The 18,301-nt window shown below is 60.6% G+C and overlaps 2 protein-coding genes across 5 annotated transcripts in view; both read right to left on the bottom strand.

Annotated features, from left to right (window-relative positions):
* The window catches only part of SPEG (striated muscle enriched protein kinase), a 39,060-nt gene extending 29,114 nt beyond the window's left edge, over positions 1 to 9,946 (bottom strand). For 2 of the 4 annotated variants that reach the window (XM_066190100.1, XM_066190099.1), the window contains exon 1: positions 9,141 to 9,946. In XM_066190100.1, coding sequence (XP_066046197.1) covers positions 9,141 to 9,549 — 409 coding nt within the window. In that variant the 5' untranslated portion in view covers positions 9,550 to 9,946. Of the gene's footprint in view, positions 1 to 1,724; positions 1,952 to 9,140 lie in introns of those variants that run through there. The other 2 variants (XM_066190102.1, XM_066190101.1) reach the window with 1 other exon arrangement.
* A 1,997-nt stretch (positions 9,947 to 11,943) lies between these two features.
* On the bottom strand, positions 11,944 to 17,349 carry DES (desmin). Its single transcript, XM_066190103.1, has 9 exons — positions 16,724 to 17,349; positions 15,214 to 15,274; positions 14,943 to 15,038; positions 14,692 to 14,853; positions 14,479 to 14,604; positions 13,554 to 13,774; positions 13,371 to 13,420; positions 13,011 to 13,093; positions 11,944 to 12,891 (listed from the first exon to the last, which is right to left on the bottom strand). The coding sequence occupies exons 1-9, from the start codon at positions 17,272 to 17,274 to the stop codon at positions 12,850 to 12,852; spliced, it is 1,392 nt and encodes a 463-aa protein (XP_066046200.1). The 5' UTR covers positions 17,275 to 17,349; the 3' UTR covers positions 11,944 to 12,849.
* Between the last annotated feature and the right edge of the window lie 952 nt (positions 17,350 to 18,301).

Consider the following 18,301-nt stretch of genomic DNA (forward strand, 5'->3'; position numbering starts at 1 on the left):
ATTCCCCCATTAAAAAATGAAAATGCAATTGAGTGCCATTATCGGGTACTCTTGTGGCTTCCCCAGGGACAGGCGCCATCGGCTCCCCATCAAATATGGTGACTGCACCCAGTGGGCTTGGGCTGGGCTCCATTGCCCAGAGCTACAGAGGGGCTGAGCCCCCTCCCCTTCACCTCTCAACAGGTCCCTACAGGATCAGGGCACCCTGAGGGATCAGAGCATCTTGTAGGATCAAGGCACCCCACAGACTGGACCCGCCTCAAGCGCAGCACCCACCTGCAGCCCACTAGGGAGCAAGTGTTGGGTGACACAGGGTCAGCCCCAGGCCAGGAGATGGAAAGGGGGCAGGAGCAGCTCAGGGCTTGGTGTGGGGTCAGAGTCTGCACAAAGTGGGCAGACAGAGAGTGGGGTAATCCTCCTGTGTGGGATTTCATTTGGATCTTGGAAAAAGGAGTAGAGGAGCCCCAGGAGCACACTCTGTGCCTACCCATCCTGGAGTAGAGAGAAGAACTGGCTGGGATCCACACCCAGCTTCAACCCTGCACTACAATGCAGCTGGGTGAGACCTCCCCAGGAGTTGTTTCCTTCCCCTGTGCCAGGCATGGATCCACCTGCTCAGGCTGGGGTCGTGTGCTGGCCCAGGCATGGGGCATCCCTCACCATGGCCATGGGGCCAAAGGGGAGTGAAGGATCTCCTGGGACCATGGAGCTTGCCACCACCTAGCACGTGGAGCCCAGCACCACATGGTACTGCTGGTTATTGTTTGAGACAGGCAGATAGGGAGCAGGGATGGAGTGAGTGACTTGCCTGGTGCAGAGAGACAGATGCCGTGGCTGTTCTGATACCCCTCCCGTGCTCAGGCAGCGGCGCAGGACCCTGCCCTGCCACATGGAACTGCCCTGCCCTAGACCTGCTGTCCCCCAAATGCAGATGGGGCAGCCAGGCTGTGCATACCACCCTGCCCCAGAGGGACCCTCAGCACCTTCTCTCCCTGGGGACCTGTGTCCCGTCATGCATCTTCCACCCCTGGGAAGGTGCTGCGCGTGACAGCCCCCTCCCAGTCCCTTCTGGGCCACCAGGCAGAGTGACAGCGGGGAGGCTATGCGCCCTCATTGGGCTTGTGTGCCCCGGGGAATTGGGGGCGGGGGGCTTCCTGGAAGTATGTTCCCCATCCTCCACCCCCCGCTGAGGCCAAGTGACGTCCTTGTTCCTTGCTCGGCAGCGGGGCGTGCGGCGGGCCCGCGAAGGAGCCTTGCCTGTGCCAGGCATGCTCCTGACGCGGAGGGGATGACGCATGCAAAGCCTCGTCTCCAGCTCCGTGACCACCGGCAGTGGGGCTGGGGGGAGCCATGGAGCAGCCTCCATTTGCTGCCCCGACTCCAGAGGGCAGAGAGGGAAGAGAGGGACGTGGGGAAAGCCCCGGCGGGGGTCCCAGCCCGGGTGTTAGCACAGGAGGTGCTGAGCCCCTGCCCTCTGCCCCTCCTGCCCGGGCTGCTGAGGCCAGGCAAGCCGCTGGCTGCTCTGCAAGCGGGGCTAAAGCTGGTGCTGTGCAAAGCCCTGGGGAGCCCCAGGGGGCAACGGAAGGGCTGGAGGAACACTCCCATCCCCATCCTTATTCGAATCCCCATTCCCGTTTCCATCAGCATCCATTCCCATCCCCAGCCGCTCACGGCACTGCCCCCTTCTCCCGGCACCCGCCGGCACGGCAGTCTGGAGCCCTTACCTGGAAACGCTTCTTCACCCAGATCTTCTTCATGCTTCTGCAGAGCCCTGCTGGCCCGGTGACACGCACTCAGGCCCGGCAGGACGGCAGCCCGCTCCCGGCGGGGTCCCCGCTGTCAGCACGTCGCGGCAGCAAGCGATGCTCCGAGCATCCTTCACCACCGACAGCCGAACGGCGGAGGGAGAGGAAGGGGCTCGCCAGGTTGGGCTCTCGGGAGGGCTGGAGCTGTGAGCATGAAGCATCACTGGAGTGCTCCTCCCTCCATCCTTCCCCCGCCTGCCTCCGCCTCCGCCTCCCCGCCAGCCCTGGCACACAGTGACAGCGGTGAGGGGACAGGCAGGGCACAGGTGGTGGGGGGCGAGGGCCACTTTCGTAGAGGGGAGAGAGGAGCGTGTCTGAGGCGGGTACGTGGTCTCTCCACCCCTGGCTATGTCTACACGGCAGCCAGGGGTCCGAGCCCTCTGCCAGGCAGTGCAGCTGTACCACTGTTCCCTCTCACCTGTCCATCCTGCCCCACTGATCAGGACAGGACTTCTCTCTTAAGGCACAGCCCCCCGCTACAGCTCCCACATGCAGACCTACTGGAATAGCAGCAACACAACACAGCAGTGCTCTGTGTGCTGTCCCCAAACTGTTCCCAAACAGGGCAGCCCCAGTGCCACAGCTGCCACAACCCTGCACCCAGCAGCACATTTGCAATGTGCCATGGCACTGCCCAGCCAAGACACAGGCTCATCGTCACTCTGCCAGCCTCTGCTCAGTCCCCCACATCCTCCAGTCATCGGTAATGCAGAAAGATCCCCTTGCTAAGGCACGGGTGTGGGTCAGAGCATATGGACATGGACAGGAGCTAATATGGGCATAGTGCTTCACATCAATTCTCCTGGAAAACCACACAGCCTCCAGTCCCAGTGTTGGTACCAAGGCATACCTTGTACCCTGCCTCCCGGGTGCCTCAGGACCCACATGGGTTTGCAGGGTTGGACTGCTCAGCCCTGGTGTAGCATCACTGCTTTATGGCTGATGGGGGACAAGGTTGACCTGGGAAGGTAAGTTGCTGTTCCTGTCCATGTGGCATGACACGCACAAGACCTCCCTTCATGCTGGGATGAGGACCCACGGGACAGCTCAGAGCAGGACTCTGTGCCCAGGACTGAGCTGTGATGGGGCTCCTGGGATGTGGACAGAAGCTGTGGGTGGGAGTCCCCAGTGAGGCTGGTCAGGGATATTAAGACCTATAAGCGCTCCTGGGATGCTGGCACAAGCCTGGCGCACCTTCTCCAGCTGACCATCCCAAGCCCTGCTGGCCTGCCCCAGTTTTCTGGGTGATGCTACAAATAAGCCAGAGGGGCAGTCCCAGCCCCACAGCCTCAGCAGGTCCTGTCTTGCAAGTTATGCCCCACACAGCTCTTGGTGCCCCATAGCTCTTGATATCTTGCCTCATCAACTCACCAAACCCTGCAGCATTCATCAGCCCCCTTTCCAGGCCCTTGGAGAGGCTGCCAAGGTCCTGGCCTCACCATCTGTGATGTTTGAGCTGCCCTTTCCTACTGCAGAGCATTCATGGGGGCGCCGCTGGAGGCCTCCCCACCCAGCGCTTGTCCCCATGCTGCTCACCTATCCCCTGGGGAGCCAGCTGCTTCACAAGAAGCTGCTCACAGGCATCATGCTCCCCATGATGCTTGGCAGCTCTGGTAGCTTTTCTTCGCTTCCCCTCTCAGCTCATAACTCCAAACGTGAGGCTTTTCATGGCTCTATAATAACTTGCAAATTACCCAGTACAAAAGGAGCTGTTTATACAACATTTCTGTCAGTCCCACAATTCGAGTGATGCTGTGGGGTTTCCGTGGAGACCCTGCACGTCAGACAAGTCCTACAAATGCTACAGCTGGCATTAAGGGAATCTCCTGTCAGAAACAGAGGTCTCTGCTGCCCCCCCCCCCCCCCCCCCAGCCCTGGGTGGGGACAGAAATGGGTACCCTCGAGCCAGAGCTGGGTAAAGAGGTGAACTGTGGTGCTCATGTATGTCAGGGTACCTGCACCCAGGGCTTCCCTGCCAGGTACTCTCACCCTATCTGTGCATGCCTGTGGTCCCGCTGCAGAATCACAGCCTGTGCCTTCTTTTCACACTCAAATGGGATTGAAAGATTCATCAGGGATACTGGGAAGAAGCACCAAGGCTTGGACTTGTCACGCAGTGGTGCCAAGGCGAGGGTGCTGTTGCCAAAGCACCCACAAGGCCAGTTCCAGGGCTGACCCCAGGGAGGACTACCTTTGTCCAGTCAAAACACAGTCACTTGTGTATCCTCCAGCTATCCTACATTTGCTGCCCATCGGTCATAGCTCCTGGCTGACTGGGCACACAACTCTTTCCAGCAACTGTGACTCTGTAGCCATCCCTCAGCAAAAGCTTCAGGAGTGACTCTGGGCTGTCCCAGAGATGCTGAAACCCTGGGAACAGCTGGGTGACCTCCAAGAGGCCATGCGTGTTGCAGGCACCAAAAGTTCTTTTCAGTGGCGGCAGCACCTGCAAATTCCACCCCCCAGGGCAAAGCCAAAGTCACTGCAGAAGCTGTCCCACAGGAGGTGATGGCCACCTGCAACTAGGGCTGTCCCTCTGCCCTGCCCCAGCCCAGGGGCAGCCCTGACAATGCCCTGCTCCTCTGCAGGTCAGGGTCTTGGGACAGAGAACAGTGGCCAGCGCAGGTGTGGCATGGACAAGAAGCAGACCTGGAGCAGGCACCTCTGCCACCCAGCTCCAGCTTTGCCTGCTGGACACACATCAGCCCCAAGCCAAGCAAAGCAGGCAGCAAATACTCGCTCAAAATGCAGCATTAATTCCACCATTCCAAGAACCACAGCCCTCCACACCTTGCTGGGCCTCCTGGCTGCTCTGCACAGATCCTGACCCGGTACCACAGCTCTGGCCTGGCACCAACCCCCTGCCCCCGGTTCCAGCCAGCAGCCCCCTTGCCTCAGTGCTTGAATAATTGATGGCGGTGTGTGCATGCGGCATCTCGAGTAGGAGGAGGTCTGGACATGAATCTTTCATGCGTTTGCACCTCCTGGAGATGCTGGGGATGGTCGGCAGGAGGTGGAGATGTGCTGGGAGGCTGGGTAGGTGGGGACTTTCCGTAGCTCTGTCCCCAGGAAAAATAAATACAGCAGCAGAATATCCCTTGTGACCGGGCAGGGCAGCGCCACAGCATCTTTCTGACCCTGTGGAGGAGCAGTGCTGTGCTGTCCTCCCTCTCCCAAGGGCTGGGATATCCCAGTGCCCTCTCCAGCTTCACCTCTCTTGCTGCCACAAGAAGGATGCCTGAGCACACAGTGCTCACTGCAGGTGGAGAATGCAGGGGTGCAAAACAGCAATGTGACCTTAGCTCTGGGTGTCTGGACATGGAGCAGGATGGCTCAGGGCATTACATCTCTGCCCTGCCAAACTCTGGCATACCCCCTAGCTGGGAGTGAGGGGCTGCATGCTGTGGGGGAAAGGAGGCAAGAGTGCAGGCAGCAGGATGGAAGCAACCAGCCCCTTCCCAGTGCTACCATGCCAGGCCACAAGCCTGCAACCTAGTATCAGGAGGCAGGAAGGGCAGCGGGAGCGATGGGCAACCCTGGAAAGAGGAAGAGGCTGTCATCCCCTCATGCAGTCCCGAATATTGTTGCTATATTTACCCAACTGCAGGCCTGGGGTTCAGCCTCTTGACTGTAACACAAGCCCTGCAGCCTGCCAGAATCCGAGGGGATGGCACATTCCTCAGCAAAAATAACCCTCCAGCAGCAGGCGAGAGGGCAGGGGTGGAGGTGACTGACTGGACAGCTGCACTCACCACCCTGCTCACTGGGAACAGACGTCTCGCTCCGACAGACCCTGGGATGGGACCCTGCACACAGGGTCACCACACCAGCCCCCTGCCCAGGTGGATGGGGGCAGAGGTTTAATGTCCCACTCTGGGGCATTTAACATGGGCACGGTGCTGCAAATTATGGGACTAAAATTAGGCACTGAGATAAATGGCCAGGGATGCTGAGCCACCAGGAACACAGTCAGCACAGCCATCCCCAATGGGCTCCATTGCCATTGCCGTGCACCATCAACTGAAAAATTATGCCAATGTTGCCCCACTGCAACTCCTCACACAGGGAGGGTTTGTGCAGAGCCACTTCATAACAGGAAGTCTCTGTCCCCTTTCTTGCTCCCAAATCCAGGCAGGTGCAGGCTGTTTCCTGGGCAGAGGAAAGGCTCCAAGATGGTTTGATTGCTGAGTGCAGGTGGAGGCGAATGGAGCAAGACCCTGCACTGGGAGCCCAAGATGGACACATCCAGCCTTGAAAGGAGAGGCAGCCTGGGTGGGGAGGATCAGGCAGTGCTGGCACAGTGAATGAGGGCTGGGCTTTAAAAGGAGATTAGCTCAGATTCTTAAGAGGTGATTTCTGGTGATAATCCAGTTTACAGGGAAAAATTCAGGAGATGCAGCAGAGAGGTGATAAAGGCTTTAGCAAGTCTAGGAGCAGTGGAGTTATGCTAGGGGCCAGGGCTGGCTGGAAGGATTTGGAGGTTCCCTGGGTGGACCTGGAAAGCCCCAGGACCAGCCTGGTGTTGGTATGAGAAAGGTCAATGCACTCCACCTGCACCTATGGAGCTGAGGCATTAGGGAGAACCTGCAGCAGGGGAGGGGCAGTGCAGTGGCGCACGGGGGGAACAGCGTGGGACAGTGGGGATGGTGTGCCTCTGGTAGCCTCCGCACTCGGCTGCCTGGCCAGCCCCACGCATGCTCTCCCCACTCCCCACAGTGAGCACTGACGCACTCAGGGAACCTGGGAGAAGAGCAGGAGAAAATCATTAGTGGGGTGGAGCGACAGATTCAGGGCAGGAGATTAGAGGAGCTAAATCGGGCTTGTGTGAGCAAGGGGGACTGCTGAGCTGGTGCAGGAGGAGCTTCCTGGGCTGAGTACAGAGATGGGCAGCATGGAGCCCCCCCAGGCTACCAGCAGGGACCCGAGCCACCTTGGGGAGAGCCAGTGCTGGCCCCAGAGAGATCTTCAGTCTGGCAGTGCACCAGGGAGAAAAGGGGCTCTGTGCCCACCAGAGACCACTACCCACCATAGGCAGATGAAGCAAGGACACAACAACACCTCCAGACACAGAGGACTGGGACCCCAAGTCCAAAGAAAGAGCTGATCTTGCCAATGAAGCAAGGGTATCCCAATACCTCCAGACACAGGGGCCTGGGATCCCAAGTCCAGAGAAAGACTTTATCCTGCCTGGGCACCCTGCACATACCCTTCTTGCCCTGTAAGTGTCTGATGACCTAACTCACAGAGTGCCCCAGGGAACAAGGATGGGGTGCCCCTTCCCAGTACTAGGATGGCAGAGCTATGAGTGGAACTTCCATGATCCCTGGAGACCTGTCCAGCATCTGGCAGGATGTGGCCTTCTCTTGGCACTGCCACAGCACACCACAAAGACAGTTCTATGCTGCCACAGTGACAAAGCCACACCAGGGGCTGCCCTGCTGCCCGCTCAACTCAGTGCCCCAGAGCCTGCACAGCTCCGGAGGTGTCTCTGGCCTAGGGATGCCTTTTTGGGTGGCTGTTTGCTCAATGGTGGTTCATCCATGGCCAAGAGCCTGCTGGGAGGAGTGCCCAAGGCAGGGTGACATTCACACTGCACGTTAGGCAATCCTGGCTGCTCCGTCCCTCCCTCAGCTGCCCCAGAAAGGCGGTGGTGAGGGCTGGCGGCTGGGAATTGGGAGCAGGGAAGAGTGCGTCAGCACAACGGGAACGGGCACCTAGGGAAATCAGACTGTGCTCTGCTACTGGGCAGCAGCAGTGGGGCCCAGACTGGTGTGGCCATGGAGAGGTGCAGCTGCACACCGGAGCATGAAAACAGCATGTCGTCCCCCTGCTGTCCACCCAGGACAGGCTGCCTCTCCCCCGGGGCAGTGCATGTCTCCCATTCTGCACACACTTCACCCCGCATCCAACTGCACCATGCCATGGTCCCCAAAGGCGTGATGGCACAGTGACTCCACACAGACCCACTGCAGGACAGAACCCCTGCTACACAGTTCTCTGCTCCTCCTGCCATCCCACCAGGCTCCTGACCTGCACATAAACTTTCCTCCATCCTCCAAACACCGCTTCTCCAGACTCCTGGCTCAATGCTCCCTTTCAGCATTGTGAAGGCCCCTTCTGACTTGTCACAGTCATCCAGTCCCTCCTCAAGGTGCAGCATCTCTGGTGTGCCTCTTGTGCTGCAGAGTCCCAGGTGCAGGTCCTTCCCTGGAGCCTCAGGGCTCAATGTTGCTTCCCTCACTCCCCATCCTCACTTGTCCTCATGCAGACAGCACATCTCACATCTCAGAGCAGTGCCACCTGCCTCCACTCTACCCAACACTCAGGCCTTCCCTGTCCTAGGGAGACAGCATCCATCCTCCATGTGGAGTAATTTGTTCACCAAAAGAGTTGTCTAGTACTGAAACAGAATAGCCAGGGAAGTGGTGGAGGCACCATCCTTGGAGGTATTCAGAAAACACGTAAATGTGGCATTTAGGGACGTGGTTTAAGGGTAGACTTGGCAGTGCTGGATTAAGGGTTGGATTGATGATCTTAGAGGCCTTTTCCAACATAAATAATTCTGTGATTCTATGATTGCATGATTCCATGATGATGAGGCAGAGGGGGCTGAGCCCCAAACCTGCAGGACGAAGCCCATCCATGCAAGGGCAGCAGTCCCCATGCATTCCCTCTCTGACTGCTACACCCAGGGGTGATGGTGATGAGCAGAGGGGCTGCCACAGGGATGAGCAAAGGCTTGTTAATTTGCCTCAGCTAATTAACCACCAGGTCTCGCCCACTGCAGGGCACAGGCTCCACCTACTTGTCAGCTCCACCTCTCACATGTTAGGCTCCTCCTCCTCACCCCATTGGTGTTACAGTTCACCCAGTCCATTTCCAATGCCTCGTAAAGCTGTTACGGTGGTCATACGGGAGTTCTGCCCATGGGCAGCTGGTGAGGGGATACTGAGGACGGTGTTGGTGGCTGTGGTAGCACAGTACCATGTGCTCAATCCCCATCTCTCTCTCTCTCTTTTCTCTCTCTCTCCTCCTGCCCCGAGCAGGCTTGGCATCACATGCTCCCAACGCCTCTGTGCCCAGTCCTGGCACCCAGCCTGGCCTGGCAGTGGGTACTGCAGCCACATGCTCGCTCCAGGCTGGAGAGCCATCCCAGTGCTGCCGACACCAGGCACCCCAGCCTGCAGCAGGGTAGATACAGCAAAGCTCAGCAGCCCTGTCTGGCCCCAGGGCCCGCACTGCAGCAAGAGCCTGCAAAGCACTGCTGCCGCCCTTGGCAAACCCGTGCCAAGGTCTGTGCCAGTACGGCCGTGCTGGTGGCCACCTCACCCTTACCTTCCATGTCAATGATGGCCAACACTGCACTGGTCATGGCCTCTCCCTGCTCATTCTCAGCGACGCATGTGTACACACCGGCATCCTCCTTCTTGCTGTCCCGGATCCAGAGGGTGCCATACTCCTCCCCACCCTGAGCCAGCTGCTCCTCGTTTCGGTACCAGCGGAGGCTGGGCCGGGGGTTGCCCACCACCACCACTCGCAGCCGGATGTCACAGCCGGTGCCGATCGCTGCATTCTTCAGTTTCCTCACAAAAGACGGTGCTGCCAGGCGAGCTGAGCCCTCCTGGGGCGGCCCTGGTTCTGCTGTGACCTTGGCGCGCTTCGGGGGGATGCCAGGGCTCGGCGGGGCTGCCCGGGGCTCCCCACCAGCCCTACTCGTGCCGCTGCGTCCCTGTGCCCGGTGCATAGTCTGCAGCTCCCCGGCCACCACCCGCAACCCCTGTCACCCCAAACCAGCACGTTGTGCCCTTCTTCTCCCCCTGCCTGCAGTCTGGGGGTGCTGGGTGCCTGACTGGGGCTCTCGGGCAGTGGCGACCCCCCAGCCCAAATGCCGTCCTGTTCGGTGCCTCCCCCCACGGGCTGCGGCCCCGAAGGTCGCAGCACTGTGGGCAAGCGAGGGACTATATTTAGGCTGGGACTCGGGTTCCTGCTCGCCCAGCCGCCACTCACCAAGCGCCCGGTGCAGTGCGGCACTCACACCCCGTGCTCTGCTGCAACCCCAAGCCCGCCCAGCGCCTCGGCACCTGCTCCTCGCCGGCCAGGGTGCGGGTCCCGCGGGTGCTGCCCGCTCGCTGAGCCGTGCCCGTGCTGGGGCCGTGGCGTCCCCCCCCTCACCCGTCCCGTCCCGTCCCGCGCAGCCCCCGGCGAGCTGCGCTCCCTCTGCCCCCTCTCCTGAAGTGGCAGCTGCCTCTGATATGTCACATTCCTTGGCTGGGCTCCCCCTCTCTGCGACTGCTGCCCCGTCCCTGCAGCCCAGCTCCACTTGCAAAGATAGAAAAGGGCCAGCACCTTTCCATATTAGCTGAGAGGCTCGGGGGGGACCCAGCCTTCCTCCCCCCGCTTCCCCTTCTCCGGCAGTGTCATTGGATCAGGGCAGAGAGAGACCCTGACGGCATGTGGAGGGAAAGGACACCGTCATGCTTCCTGCAACGCAAGACCCCGGGCAGGAGCCAGCCCTTCAGAGCCCCTTAGCTCCGTTCCCAGCAGACAGCAGAGGTTGGGGATCCCAGCATCCCTGATCATCACAAATCCTCCCTACCTGGAGGGCTGCAAACATCAAGACTCCGTTTCTCTCACTGAGCCCCTGCCTCGGTCCTGGGCAGTGTGGCTCCTGGGCAGCCCTGCTGGAGCAGTTCGGCTTTGGAGCACCCTGTGGGAGCCACCACACGCCGGGCTCCAGGCAGCGTGCAGTCAGGGACGGTCTGTGCCAGATGCTGCCTGGCCATCCCTGGGCAAGGCAGGGCTTCCCCATCTCCTGGAGCCATGACAACGCCTCGGCGCCTGGCCCCAGCTGCCCTCGCCAGGGGCTGTAAATCTGCGTGAGCAGGACGCCAGCGACACGACACGGTGCTGCCCAGCTGCAGGCCAGCCCCGACGACTTTGGCACAGCCCACTGCCACCAGCCTGAGGGTGCCAGCATGGGTGGAGCATCACTAGAAAGGAGAAAATCTCAGGATTTCCCAACTTGGCTGGCTGGGGCACGATGGAGTGGGACGCCTTGCTAGACCCACAGCCTAGCTGCAGAGTGACTGAGCCAGCCCCAGAAAAGGCCTGGGGGCCTCTTCCATGCCTTGCAGGCAAAGGAATGCTTTGTCCCCAGCCTGCCCCCAGGGGTTGAACTCTGTCACAGCCAGCCTGGGCCGACAGGGAGGGAGCTGTCATCCCAGCTCAAGGCAACCTGAGGACTGTCCTCGATGTCACAGGGACACCTGCTGGAGATATCTCTTGAGATCCAACACCTCCCAGCTGGGGTTTGCCACGCCGGCCTCTCCATCAGGGACACACTCAGCCCACTCCCCACTGCTGGCAGTAGCACATGCCTTGTCCCTAAAACATCACTCCCTGCCAAGCCCACTGCCCTCCCTGGCATGTGCTGCCTCACAGAGTTCTGTGGACCCTCCAACATCTCCCAGGGCAGAGCAATCCTGAGCAATCCTAGATGCCCAACTCTGGGTTGTACTGCAGCATCCCTCATTGCTGGGATGAAGGAGCTGAAGCCCATGCCCAGAACCTGACCACAGGGAGAGGGGCATGTGTGTTGGAAGACAGCATATGGTATTGGCAGGCTGAAGCTGGAAGTTGAGCCTGAGATGCAAGCATAGGGTGGAGGGTCTGATGCTCACAGGATGCAGGGGATGACGATGGCTTTGCTTGTAGGTTGGTGATACTTGGAGGGGCTTGGAAAAGTCCTAGGCAGATGTGGATTTGGGTAGGTCCCAAGTGGGGGTAAAAAGGAGGTGGCTGTAGAGCTGAGAGCCACTAGGACATGGTATGTGATCCTGGTGTCTGAGAGATACAGGACCATCACCCCAAGCCCCTTTGAACCTGCTCAAGGCTTAGCTATCACTGTTCCCTGTCCCAGCAGGACTTTCCCAACCAGTGCAACTGGGAGACCCACCACCTCAGGCAGCAAAATGCTGTGAGAGACACACACCTTTCAAGGGGCCCAGCAGCCTTGGGAGGAGACAGCCCAAACAGTTGCTGGCTCATCCATCCACCTGGCCTTTGTGATGCCTCCCCCAGGTGCTGCCTCCCTACCACCCCATCCCCTCTGCCCCAGAGATGGACTGAGACGACAGGGTGATGCTCCGCTGTTTATTTCAGCCGCCTGAAGAGTCTCATACACGTGGTGGGGTGGGGGTGCTTTGGGGCGAGGGTTGGGGATGCCTGCCCTGGCCCCCCGGGCCTCTCTCCGGCTCCTCTCATTCTCTCCCCCCTCTCTCCCATTCACTCACTCCTCCTCTCTCCTGTGTCCACCTACAGGTACCCTCTCGGCTCATGAGCCTGGCCCCGTGCAGCCTGCTGCTGCTGGGGGTCCCCGCCACGGGGAGGGGCGGGCACTGCCCTCCTCCGCCCAACGGGACTGCCTCTTGGGCCGGGGGGAGCGAGGGGCCCGAGCCCCTTGTGCTGGGGGGGACACGCAGGCTGGGGGCCCCCTCCCTCTGAGCTGGGCAGAGAATAGGGGGCTCAGCCCAGGCCATGCCTAGCTTCTCCCCATCCCCAGCATCGCCGCCATGCACCTGGAGAAGTGCCAGCTCCAGGGGGGCCGGCGGTGCTGGTGGAGGGGGATGGGTCCTCACTCGTGTGGGATGAACCCCAAGCCTGTGCCCAGCGTGGGAAGGGGCCTGTGGGGGGATCCAGAACCTGCTGCTGGGACCGACCGGCTCTCCATGGAGCTGGCCCAGGCCACCACCTGCTCCTCCCAGCCCCTCCCACCTGTCCCGTCCCTCCCTCCTGCCGCCCCCCGGCCCTGGCCTGATCCTGACGCTGGCGTTGCCGCTGCGAAGCTGCAAAAGCAGAGCGAGCCTTTTGAAGCCGGAGGAGAGAGCCCAGGGGGTGTGAGGGGCCCAGAGGCGGCTGTATGGGGGAGACTCCTCAGGCAGTGCCGGGGGAGCGCCGAGAGGCAAGGTGGGGGGCAGGAGGGGGGCATGGCGGAGGGACGGAGGCAGGGACAGAAGGTGCCAGTGGGCTGCTGGAGCAGCCTCCTCTACAGCACTTCATGCTGCTGCTGGGTCGCCTCGCTCACCACCTGCGGGAGAGAGTCACCGTGATTCGCCATGCCGTGCCACACCAGAGACCCAAGTGTGGGAACAGGCGCCGTTCTCGATCTCCTGCCTCCCAACCACCCTCCGGTGCCACCCTGCTCACCTCCCCATCTCGGGTTTCGATGGTCTTGATCATCACGGTCTTTTTGGTGTGCACCTCGGAGCCCCGCTGCTCTGGGCTGGTCTCTGCAGGGGGAGGACATGGGATGGGACCACAGGGACACGTGGTATGGGGACACAGCCATGGGGCTGGGGTCACTGAAGAGCTTCAGCAGCCTTGGTTTAACCCCCCTCAGCTCACAGCAACACCCAAACAAGTGCCCCCTACCAGGGGCTCTGTGTGGCACCTGTGTGTCCCCAACCTCCCAGCCTGGCTACAACCTCCCAGGAGGGACAGTTGCCCCAAAAGTGGGGAACACAGGGGATTCATCCCAGGTCCTGTTCTTCATGGAGTGAGGCTCACCTCGGAAATTCAGTGCAGAGGCGAAGGTCTGGTGCATGGGGATGCTGATCCTGTGGGAACACAGAGGGGAGAGCTTAGTGCCAGCCAGCCCTAGCCCTCAGGTGTGTCCTCACAAAGTTGGACCCTCAAAAAACTGCTGACCCTGCTGGTCCCCCCAGCTTGTCCTGCCCCCCTGCCACTCACCGGTTCTCCTCGCCCTCCAGCAGCTTGCGGTATGTGGCAATCTCCACATCCAGGGCCATCTTGACGTTGAGCAGGTCCTGGTACTCGCGCAGGTGCCGGGCCATCTCATCCTTCAGGTGTCTGATCTCCTCCTCCAGGCGGGCAATGGTGTCCTGGTACCCGCCGGCCTCCCCTGCAAAGCGCTCCTCCATCTCCCGCATCTGGCGCATCAGCGAGTCGTTCTGGAGAGATGGGTGCTCAGTGAGGGGGGAAACCCCAAGCAGCCAGGGGTCACCTGCAGTGGGAACTGGGGATGCCAGGGCACCCTGGGGAGAACTGTGGTCAGCCCTAGGCTGGGTTCAGCTGATGTGGGACCATGATGACTATAACCCTCCACCTACCCAGCGCTAGGCAGCAGGGTCTCACAGGGGCAAGCTGGGCATGTACTGGGAAACCCCAGCACCCTGGTGCCCAGGTCCCGCAGCAAAGCCATCCTTCCCCAGCAAGAGGGCACAGAGAGCTGCAGAAGCACTGGATGGCTGCCTGGGGGTGGCACTGGTGGCTGTTTGCTGGCTCCCCCGACCATGACTGTGCGAGAATGGGACTGTTGTGCCCTGTTTGTTTGCAACCACCTTGCCAGCCTGCAACCAGACACCCCAAGCCCTGTGCCCGCCTGCCTGGAGCCTCCCAGGCTGGGTCACATTTTACAATCTGCACTTTGATTCCAGGACTCTGCCAAAACACTTTGCAGGAGCCCAGGCCACTGCTGGGAGAGGTGCAGCCCAAATGTGGAGTACAAGGGCCCCTGCAGCAGCAATTCAGAGAGCTGGGAAGAGCCCCCCCCCCTTCCCCCCCCCCGAGATGTCCCAGAGGTCCCTGAGCAGCCTTGGAGCAGCAGGTCCCTGCAGGGAAGCTGGGGATCTTCCCAATGCTGCCCTTAGCTCACCGTGCCCTTGAGAGCATCAATCTCGCAGGTGTAGGACTGGATTTGGTGCCGGTACTCCAGCATCTCCTGTTTGGCCTGCCTTAGTGCATCGTTGTTCTTGTTGGCTGCCTGCGTCAGGTCTGATACCTGGGGAGAGACCACGGTCAGCGGGCATGGACACCGAGAAGGAGCCCCCTGTGCCAGGGCCAGCCCAGAGCCCGCTGCTTCCCACACCTTGGACTTATACCACTCCTCAGCCTCGGCGATGTTCTTGGCAGCAATGCTCTCATACTGAGCACGGATGTCCCGCAGTGCAGCTGTCAAATCAGGCTTGGAGATGTCCATCTCCACCTGGATGTGCTGCTCCTGCAGCTGTGCCTGCAGCTCCCGGATTTCCTGCGTGGTCAAGGTGACATCTCAGGGCACCCACTCCATTTTCCTTGCCCCATAAGTGCCATTGGAAAAGGGTGCCACTTCTGACCTACCTCTTCATGCACCTTCTTGAGGAAGGCAATCTCCTCCTGCAGGGACTCGATACGTCTTTCCAGGTCAATGCGTGCTAGTGTGGCTGCATCCACATCCTGGGAGAAACACAGAATGAGGGATAGTGGGGGCTTGCAGGGAGAGCACGAGGGCTGGAAGGTACAAAGCTGTGTCTGGGACCATGCCCTGGTACTGGGGCCAGGCTGCTGGGGAGAGAAGGAGGTGGGAAGGAGGGTAGGAGTCCCACGCCACACTAAGGGGACAGGTACTCACAGCTCTGAATGCAGCGAGGTTGTTCTCAGCCTCCTCCTTCAGCTGGATCTCCTCTTGCAGCCTGTAGGCAGAGAAGGGAGGCTAGGGGGGTCTGGAGGGAGCTCTGTCCCTCCGTGGTGATGTCCCCCTGAGCTGTCCTAAAGCCCAGCGTGGCCCAGTAGGAAGAAAAGAGATTGTCCTGTGTTCCCGGCAGGCAAGCAGAGGACTGGCCGGGGGCCAGGGGCTCTTCCTCCCATTCCCTATTATAGTCAACGCCGGAGAGATCACAAAGACATGAGGTCAGCTCAGTGCCACGCACACTGCCCCAGCCCTTATAGGGGAGAGTGACCAGCAGCTGGGGGGACAGGGTGCAGGATCTGACACAGGGGGTTGGGTCCAAGAGATGGCCACCAGCTGAGCTATCCCAAGGAAAGCAGGAGCACAGACAGGTTTCAGTGATGCTGTGGGATGGGATGTGAAGTGGGGACTGCTGTGGGGGAGGGTCAGGTCAGGGCTGTAGGTCCAGGCTTGTGTCAAGGAAGGGGACAGTACCTCAGTGGAAAGGCAGCGGGGAGGAGATGGAGGCGCCCGGTGGTGCTGGCACATGGGGTCGCAGAAACCCAACACCCATTTGTTCTGGGCCCTGCTCCTCCCCTGTCACTGAGAGTTCCTTCAAGCCACCACCCCCAGCTCTCCAACATCAGGGAGAACTCCAGAGTCTGTGGTGTTGCTGGGGTTACAGAAGGAGGCAGCAGACTGTGTCACCCCTAGGGAATGGTGTCCCCATGGCACAGGGTCCAGGAAGGAAGGTGCAGACCATCATCAGAACATAGAGCTCCCCTTGAGTATCTGCCCCTACTGCCAGGTTCCCTACGCTCATCAGTCCCTGGTGCTTCCCTCAGCCTGGCCACCCTTGTGAACAATCCCCACTCTCCTCCCCAGCACCAGCCAGGTCCACAGCATCTCTGGGGTCTCCCACTGCTCACAGGGCACCATGGACATTCATGGCAGACATGGAGGATCCCTGGCCTGTGGAAGTGCAGACGCTTCCTGCCCTCCCTCCTTCACGTCTGAACCTGATGGAGCACCCTCCCTGGGTTATCTGTCCCCTCGCTTCTGTCTGCCCGACTGCACCTGTCTGTCCATATATCCCACAGAGCTCAGCTCATCCCTGGGCCCAGCAGCCCTCCCAGTGTGATCAGAGATGGGGACTCCGGGGTGAGGTTCACCTTGATCTCCCAGCTCTGGATGTCCTGTGGTGTTACAGTTTGGCCTCAGCCTCACTGCAAGGGAGGGGATAAGGGACACCCCTGCTCTGGGAGCCACTCTACCCTCTGGGTGCTGCCTGATCAACCACATGGTGGTCAAAGGGGACAGAGTACTGGGGTCATGATGGGCTCTGAGCATGAGGCATGAGGATAGCAGTAAGCACCTGAGGGGCCGCCAGGGTGAGCTCTGCCCCCACCCACTCCTAGGGATGAAGATGCACAGATAGATGCCCACAGGGACTCCCCAGGGCCCCCCCACTCACTTCTGCTTGAGCTTCTGCAGGTCATCGAGCAGGTTGTCACGCTCAACCTCCACACGAGCCCGCTGGTTGGTGAGCAGGTCCACCTGACGCCGGAGCTCCCGCAGCTCCTCCTCGTACATCTCAGCCACACGGGTGGGCTCCTTGCCCCGCAGGCGGTTCACCTCGGCCACCATGAGGGCATTCTGCTGCTCCAAGAAGCGCACCTTTTCAATGTAGTTGGCGAAACGGTCGTTGAGTTCCTGCAGCTCCACCTTCTCATTGGTGCGGGTCTGGAGGAACTCCTGGTTCATGGCATCGGCCAGGCTGAAGTCCAGCAGCTCACCAGAACCCTGGTAGGCACTTTGGTAGGAGCGCAGGGGCGTCACACGGGTGGTGCGGAAGGTGGACAGGCTGGGGACGGCCGAGGTGCGGGACACCTGGTAGACGCGGGAGGTGACGGAGCTGCCGCTACTGCCCTTGCCCCCGAAGGAGGCACGGGGGAAGACCGGGGAGCCGCCAAAAGTGCGGCGGTAGGAAGAGACCCGCTGGCTTGAGGAGTAGGACTGGCTCATGGTGGCGGCGTGGGGAGGCGAGGCCGGAGCAGGGAGCAGGCAGAGGGCTGGCGAGCGGCCGGCACAGCTCGGAGAGGCGTCGGAAGGGGACCGCGCGCCGCTATTTGTATCCTGCTGACATCACCCGCCCCTCCTGCTGCCGGGCAGCTGGGGGATGCTGCCGCGGGGGAGGTGGCCGGCAGCCCCCGCCCACTGCCCCTCACCTGCCCACACCCCCCGGCAGACATCCCTGGGCACCCCCAGCGTTCCTTGGTGAGGCCTTGACACCGACCTCCACTGCTCCACCCCGTCCCTGGGGGTGCAAGGGGAGCAAGTGGGGCAGACTGGTGGTGAACCCCCTATCAGGATGTGGTGCCACCCACAGAGAGTCCGGACAGACAGATAGACAGCCTAGACTAACGCTATGAAGGGAAAGAAGGGGATCTTCACAACATCACTTGACCCCCTGAGCCAAACCCCATGCCAGGTAGCCGTGGTCCCCGAATTGGTCTTGAGCACCCCAAACAGCCCCTGACGATGCCCTGACCTACCCCCTGGCAAGAGCACCAGGCTCAGGTCTCCATGTGGGGCCAGACTACAGCCCCCCCATCCAGAAAGTGAGCAAGGAAGGTCTGTGGAGAGGGGTTGATGTGGGGGGACCCCTTCCCTGAGCATACTTGTACTGACCCACCACCCAAACTCCCTTTCTGACATGGGGGGCTGAGCACTGGCCAGGGTCTGGGTGCCTTTGGAGGGCTGCTGAGTGACCCCGAGCAGGTGCTGGGTCCGAGCCCCAGTGACGGTGACGTCAACCCCTGTCCTCGCTCCGCACATTCCCAAAGCAGCAGGCACTCAACCAAAATAGCCTTCCCAGCTCATACTCGTGGGGTGTGGGACATACATACTTGGTATTTATAGTGGGGGAGGCACTCTATTAACCCTTCTTGCTCCAGGCATGTGGAGACCACAGCTGGACGGCCACCCTTCCTGGAACCGCTCTAGCCATTCTCTGATCCCCATCACCCTAAGAGCAGATTGAGGTCCCCAG

The sequence above is a fragment of the Chamaea fasciata genome, unplaced genomic scaffold (genome assembly GCF_029207755.1).
Source record: "Chamaea fasciata isolate MVZ Bird 193981 ecotype frontalis unplaced genomic scaffold, bChaFas1.0.hap1 SCAF_8, whole genome shotgun sequence".
Lineage (NCBI taxonomy): Eukaryota > Metazoa > Chordata > Aves > Passeriformes > Sylviidae > Chamaea > Chamaea fasciata.

Coding starts and splice junctions, on each gene's coding strand:
- DES (XM_066190103.1), bottom strand. CDS start 17,274: ATGAGCCAGTCCTACTCCTCAAGCCAGCGGGTCTCTTCCTACCGCCGC. Junction 13,775..14,478: donor TTGATGCTCTCAAGGGCACG/GTGAGCTAAGGG, acceptor CCATCTCTCCAG/AACGACTCGCTGATGCGCCA. Junction 12,892..13,010: donor TCGAAACCCGAGATGGGGAG/GTGAGCAGGGTG, acceptor TCTCTCCCGCAG/GTGGTGAGCGAGGCGACCCA.